This window comes from Haematobia irritans, chromosome 5, assembly GCF_050003625.1.
Source record: "Haematobia irritans isolate KBUSLIRL chromosome 5, ASM5000362v1, whole genome shotgun sequence".
Classification (NCBI taxonomy): Eukaryota; Metazoa; Arthropoda; class Insecta; order Diptera; family Muscidae; genus Haematobia; species Haematobia irritans.
The window spans coordinates 121,149,596-121,157,183 of NC_134401.1; the positions used below are offsets into that span (position 1 = coordinate 121,149,596).

The 7,588-nt window shown below is 32.7% G+C and overlaps 1 protein-coding gene across 1 annotated transcript; it reads right to left on the reverse strand.

Annotated features, from left to right (window-relative positions):
- LOC142238110 (putative inorganic phosphate cotransporter) lies at positions 1-7,207 on the reverse strand. The gene is made up of 4 exons (XM_075309660.1): positions 7,066-7,207; positions 6,533-6,669; positions 343-1,434; positions 1-271 (listed from the first exon to the last, which is right to left on the reverse strand). The coding sequence occupies exons 1-4, from the start codon at positions 7,085-7,087 to the stop codon at positions 89-91; spliced, it is 1,434 nt and encodes a 477-aa protein (XP_075165775.1). The 5' UTR covers positions 7,088-7,207; the 3' UTR covers positions 1-88.
- Between the last annotated feature and the right edge of the window lie 381 nt (positions 7,208-7,588).

The following is a 7,588-nucleotide window of genomic DNA, read 5'->3' on the forward strand; positions in this document are numbered from 1 at the left end:
TAAAAAGGTATATTCCATTTTCGTTTTATTTCGTCATTTCGTAGAGGTCTCCTTCACAGAAGGAGTACCTCTACGATCGTTTATCTATCTAACATTTTTCGATTGACTGTTTAGCGTTCAATTTTTCGTTTTGCCTCTTTTTCGTTTCCATATATTGTGGATCATCCCATTCCTGTAACTCTGTGGAACCGAATGTGATGTAAATTAAATTTCCAAAGAAGACAACACTTGCTATAATGGCAAATACAATTTGCCATTGCAAACGATTACTCTGAAATAAAAACAAAGGCGATGTGTAGAATGAAATATAATCCATGAAGTTCTCTAGGTGTTCAAACTTACTCTATCGGTTACTATAGCTCCCACCGAAATAGGGGCCACTATAGGCCATAAACAAGCCGATGCATGTGTAAGGCTCATCAAAACTCCAGCATGATTAGGTGAGAGATCAATGGTATTCAAACCACTACCAATCATATTACCCGCATTAATACCCACACTGATGATCATTAGAACAACGGCAATGGTTTGATTTTCGGCATCTATGAAACCCAAGGCAATTAATCCCATGGAGGGTATCCAATAGGCCAATGAGTTGAAGAGTTTCCTCACCACATTTAGAGAAAGTATTTTGTGAGTTAACAGAACATCAGCCATTATGAGATAGAAGTAGGCCATAAACCACAAGGCTATAAAGGGTAACGCTGAATACAGAGCATTACTTCTCATGTCCATGCCAAATACTCCATTCATATATAGAGGCAGTTGGCCTTGTATTGTATCAATACACAATATTTCAGCACATCTTGCTACCAATAAGGCCCAAAATGGCTTAGACGATAATATAGCCCTCCAGGGAACAGGAATATTTCTCGAGGATATCTTGTCAGATTGTTTCATTTGTTTCGAAACATTTTTCGAAGATTCAATGTAATTACATTCAGCTTCTGTTATGAATGTGGACTCGTTGGGAGTGTTGGCAGCAAAAAGTATCCAAAAAATACACCATATTACTCCAACACCGCAAAATATATAGAAAATTCCTGGCCATCCCAGGCTTGATGTTGCTATCGATCCACCAACCAATACAGCCAATACAGTTCCACATTCAATACCAGAGCTGGCTAAGGCACCCAAACGATTTCTTTCCTCTACCGGGCACCATGCAGCCAAATGAGCATGGAGGCAAGCTAAAGTGAGACCCTGGAACATACCCTGTATAACACGGGTGGTACAGTATATCTTCCAACCACCCCAGTCTACGGTGAGTGGTACCACAAGACTTATCAAGGACGAACCTAGGGTGGCAACCAGCAATGTTACCTTAACACCAAAGCGACTGCAAATATTACCGGCGGGAAATTGTGTTAAGACAAGACCCCAATAGAAACTCGAAAATATGTAGGATTTTTCCATTTGATTCCAATTATATTCCTGTTAAAAAAAAAAAAAATAGTAATTTAAAAATTTATAAGTACAAACACAATCAATATTAAATTTTAATTAATTTTGTAAAATTAAAATTAAATTTAAATTTTCGTTTTGATTGTAATATTTATTTTACATTGTAATATTTTTTTTTTTTTAATTTTCTTTTTATTCTAATATTCGTTTTGATTTTAAATTTTCATTTAATTATACCCACCACCATAGAATGGTGACGGGGGTATAATAAGTTTGTCATTCCGTGTGTAACACATCGAAATATCGATTTCCGACTATATAAAGTATATATATATATTCTTGATCAGGGAGAAATTCTAAGACGATAAAACGATGTCCGTCTGTCCGTCCGTCCGTGCTGAAATTATGCACAAACTCGTCTTTTGTCTGCAGGCAGGTCAAGTTCGAAGATGGGCTATGTCGGTCCATGTTTTGATATAGCCCCATATAAACCGACCTCCCGATTTGGGGTCTTGGGCTTATAGAAATCGTAGTTTTTATCCAATTTGCCTGAAATTTGAAATCTAGAGGCAAAGAGGTGTGCCAAAAATGGTGAGTATCGGTCCATGTTTTGATATAGCCCCCATATAGACCGATCTCCCGATTTTATTTCTTAGGCTTATAGAAACCGCAGTTTTTATTCAATTTACCTGAAATTGGAAATCTAGAGGTATTGTAGGACCACAAATACGTGTGCCAAAAATTGTGAGTATCGGTCCATGTTTTGGTATGGTCCCCATATAAAACGACCTCCCGATTTGGGGTCTTGGGCTGATAGAAACCGTAGTATTTATCCAATTTGTCTGAAATTGGAAATCTAGAGGTATTTTAGGACCATAAAGAGGTGTGCCGCAAATGGTGAGTATCGGTCCATATTTTGGTATAGCCCCCATATAGGCCGATCTTCCGATTTTATTTCTTGGGCTTCTAGAATTTGAAGTTTTTATGAAATTGGAAATCTAGAGGTATTTTCGGGTCATAAATAGGTGTGCCGAAAACGGTGAGTATCGGTCCATATTTTAGCATAGCACCCATAAGAACGATCTCCCGATCTAACTCCTTGGGTTTCTAGAAACCGTAGTTTTTATCTGATTTGCCTGAAATTGTAAATATTCTGGTATTTTAGGCTCACAAAAACGTGTATCGGATTAAGTTTTTATCGGTCCATTTGGTAATGCCTCCATATAGACCGACTTCACTTCTTGAGGGTGTAGAAGGCGCACTGATCATGAAAATTGCTTGAAACTCAATGTAAAATTTCCAGATTTTACTTCTACAGATTTAAGATTTCAAATCAAGACGTTATTTTATAATTTTCTTGCACACTTACAAGAGATGTTAATGATTCCTCTAAAACTCAAACAAACATGGTTCTTATAAATCCAGAATCTGATATAGTCCTCATAGGTGAAATCTTTAAATTTATCTTCGGGAAGTGTCCTCAAGCCCTCCTGAAATATCAAAGGAAACCCTAATATTTGGTTCATGGTGGTGGGTATTTAAGATTCGGCCCGGACGAACTTAGTGCTGTATATACTTGTTTTAATTTTTAAAAGTAAAAAAATCGAAATAAAATATTATTTAATTTTGTAAATTTTAGTTTTGACTTTAGTTTTTAATTTTAATATTCATTTGAATTTTATATTTAAAAACTAAACTTTAAAAATAAAATGTAAATACTGGTTATACGGCCGTAAGTTCGGCCAGGCCGAAGCTTATGTACCCTCCACCATGGATTGCGTAGAAGACTGTCATCTACTGAAGACATACTCCATACGTGGTATATATTAAACTAAAAAGGCCGATTAATTACGTATATAATTAAGTTTAAAGTTTCTATAGAAATAAAATTTTGACAAAATAAAATTTTGACAACATTTTCTATAGAAGTAAAATTTGAAAAAAATTTTCTATAGAAATAAAATTTTAACAAAATTTTCTATAGAAATAAAATTTTGACAAAATTTTCTTTAGAAATAAAATTTTGGTAGATTATTTTTGGCTCGAGTGGTAACCATGATTATGAACCAATATGGACCAATTTTTGTGTGATTGGGGATCGGCTATATATAACTATGGACCGATATGGACCAATTTTGGCATGGTTATTAGCGGCCTTATAACACCACGTTGCAAATTTCAACCGGAACGGATAAATTTTGCTTCTCCAAAAGGCACCGGAGGTTAAATCTGAGGATCGGTTTATATAAGGGCTATATATAATTAGGGACCGATATGGACCAATTCTTGAGTGTTTGTTAGAGACCACATTCTAACACCACGTTCCAAATTTCAACCGGATCGGATGAATTTTGCTCCTCCAAGAGGCCCCGTAGGACAAACCCGGGGAACGATTTATATGGGAGCTATATATAATTATGGACCGATATGGACCAATTCTTGCATGGTTGTTAGAGACCATATACCAACACCACGTACCAAATTTCAATCGGATCGGATGAATTTTGCTCCTCTCCGGAGGTCAAATCTGGGGATCGGTTTATATGGGGCTATATATAATTATTCACCGATATGGACCAATTTTTGCATGGTTGTTAGAGACCATATACTTACACCATGTACCAAATTTCAGCCGGATCGGATGAAATATGCTACTCTTATAGGTTCCGCAAGCCCAATTTGGGGGTTAGTTTAAATGGGGGCTATAGGTAAAAGTGGACCGATATGGCCCATTTGCTATACTATCCGACCTACATCAATAACAACTACCTGTGCCAAGTTTCAAGTCGTTCGGAAGTTAGCGTGATTTCAACAGACGGACGGACGGACGGACATGCTCAGATCGACTCAGAATTTCACCACGACCCAGAATATATAGTTTATGGGGTCTTAGAGCAATTTCGATGTGTTACAAACGGAATGACAAAGTTAATATACCCCAATCCTATGGTGGAGGGTATAAAAATAAAAATTTAAAAGTAAAATGTAAATAGTAAAAGTAAAAATTCGAAATTAATTTTTGATTAATTTTGTGAACTTAAATTTTAATCTTATTTTTGATTTTAATTTTAATTTAATTTTTAATTATAATAATAATTTCATATTATATTTAAATTTTAATTATTTTTTTTATTTTCATTTTAAACTTAATTTATTTTAATGTAACCTCATTTTAGAATTTAAAAGCAAAAAAACAAAATAAAATTATATTTAAATTTAAAGATTTAAATTTTAATTTGTTTTGTAAATTTAAATCTGAATTTTAGTTTTCGTTTTAAATTTCGTTTATTTGAATGAAGGTTAGGTTGGGTTAGGTAAAGTGACAGCCCAATATTTCAGACTCACTTAGACTAACATATTAGTCCATTGTGATACCACAGTGGTGAACTTCTCTCTTATCACTGAGTGGTTTCCGATTCCATGTTAAGCTCAATGACAAGGGACCTCCTTTTTATAGCCGAGTCCAAACGGCGTACCACATTGCAGTGAAACCACTTAGAGAAGCTTGAAACACTCAGAAATGTCAGCAGCATTACTGAGTTGGGATAATCCACCACTAAAAAAACTTTTTGGTGTTTGGCCGAAACTGGGTTTGAACTACCCCGTGTATGCAAGACGGGCATGCTAACCATTGCACCACAATGCCTCCCTCAATCTAGATCTCAAGCTCGAAAAACATAGAATTTTCTTTTGAAAAATTAAGATAAAACAAGTAAGGAATGTCTAAAGTCGGGCGGGGCCGACTATATTATACCCTGCACCACTTTGTAGATTTAAATTTTCGATACCATATCACATCCTTCAAATGTGTGGGGGGCTATATATAAAGGTTTGTCCCAAATACATACATTTAAATATCACTCGATCTGGACAGAATTTGATAGACTTCTACAAAATCTATAGACTCAAAATTTAAGTCAGCTAATGCACTAGGATGGAACACAATGCTAATTCTACTCCCTGTGCAAAATTTCAACTAAATCGGAGCAAAAAATTGGCCTCTGTGGTCATATGAGTGTAAATCGGGCGAAAGATATATATGGGAGCTATATCTAAATCTGAACCGATTTCAATAAAATTTGCAACACTTGACTATAGTACTAATTGTTATTGTGCAAAATTTTAAGCAAATTAGGGTAAAACTCTGGCTTCTGGGGCCATATAAGTTCATATTGGGCGAAATATATATATGGGAGCAATATCTAAATCTGAACCGATTTCTTCCAAAATCAATAGGGTTCTATTCTGAGCCAAAACACATACTTTTGCCAAATTTGAAGTCGATTGGACTAAAACTGCGACCTAGACTTTCATTACAAAAATGTGTTCACGGACAGACGGACATGGCTATATCGACTCAGGGACTCACCCTGAGCATTATTGCCAACGACACCATGTGTCTATCGCGTCTCCTTCTGGGTGTCGCAAACATATGCACTAACTTATAATACCCTGTTCCACAGTGTGGCGCAGGGTATAAAAAGCACAAAAAACATAAAATTTTAATATTTAAGTTGATTTTAAAATTAAAAAAATCGAAACTAAATTTTAATTAATTTTGCAAATTTTAAATTTTAAATTTTAATTTATTTTAGTTTTTGTTTTATTTTTATTTTTGATTTTAATTTTAATATTCATTTTAATTTGATCGAAAAAGCACAAAAATCATATTAAAATTTAAAAAAAAAAAATTAATTAATTTTGCAAATTTTAAATTTTAATTTATTTTAGTTTTTGTTTTTGTTTTATTTTAATTTTTATTTTTGATTTTGATTTTTTTAATTTGATCGAAAAAGCACAAAAATCATAAAATTTTAATATTTATTTTAATTTAATTTTAAAATTTAAAGAAGATCGAGACTAAATTTTAATTACGTTTCTAAATTTAAGAATATTTTTTTATTTTAATATTCATTTTAATTTAAAATTTTAATTTAAATTCTAATTTAAATTTTATTTTTTATTTTAACTTTAATTGTTATATCAAGTATAGTTGTACATTTAAATTTAAATTTAAACTTTAGTTTTAATTTTAGCTTTAATTTTTATATATAAATTTAATTATATTTTAATATTAAATAGTTTTAAATCTAATTTTTGTTTTTATCTCACATTCTTTACAACTTACCGCAAAATTAGGATTTGTCGTTGCTGCATTTGTCATAGCCACTATACTGACGCCGGCATTGAATTTTATCATAAAATTCGCCACTAGACCAGTAAACAGTAGTAAAGTTTGTATATGCCGTTGTCCTAAGAATGGTCCTAAGTAGAAAAGAAAAATGTATTCTTATATTTCTGTACAAACAATTTAATCCTTCCATTCTGTTTTCTTATTTCCTTGTGAATATTATCATTAGTAATTATTTGTAAAAATAGTATACATTTTTTATTATATGTATACATGGAAATGTTTTTTTTTTTGTATTTCTTTTGCCTTTAAAAATACCCTTTAATGAAAAATACAATTTTTTTAGAAACAATATATTTCTGTGATAGTCATAAATTTAGTTTCATTTGTCTCCGAAGGAAATTTTTGGTTCACATTCATTTGAAAAAACCGATGTAACCAATTTTCATACTACGCAAATGTGTTTTAATAATATCACTAAACACTTTTTCTTCATTGCTTATTAGAAATTAAAAACACTTCGATTCTACCTTTAATAATTTCTGTTGTCATTTGTTTATAACTGATTCGAAATAACTTAATTGTAGTTTTTTTTGTGGCTAGCGAACTTGTTACCGCCACCGCTGGATGTCAACAGCATTCTTCAAAGCTCAATGATTTATCTTTATAAACGAAAGCGAAAATATCAATTTTTTTTGTTTGCTATGCCCTACATCAACAATATTTGGTTTAAGTCAGCTAAGCTGTTTAAGCATTTTGACCCGATTTCTACTTTTAACGTGATCTCTGTAAAATTTTTATTAACTAAACTGAAAATATATCGTAAATATTTTTCCAACTAAAATTTTAATTTCAACAAAAATATAATTCCAAAACAAGTAAGGAAAGTCTAAAGTCGGGCGTGGCCGACTATATTGTACTCTGCACCACTTTGTGATCTACATTTTCGATACCATCTGAAATCCTTCACGTTGTTGTTGTTGGGTGCTATATATAAAGGTTTATATTCCCATATACATACGTTTACATCTGAACCGACAATATATTTAAGAC

Bases quoted from the DNA above. Each gene is read 5' to 3' on its own strand.
- LOC142238110 (XM_075309660.1), bottom strand. From the start codon at position 7,087: ATGACAACAGAAATTATTAAAG. The intron at 1,435-6,532 runs GTAAGTTGTAAA...TTTTTTTAACAG, and splicing joins CGACAAATCCTAATTTTGCG to GAATATAATTGGAATCAAAT. The intron at 272-342 runs GTAAGTTTGAAC...TTTTTATTTCAG, and splicing joins GAGCTATAGTAACCGATAGA to AGTAATCGTTTGCAATGGCA.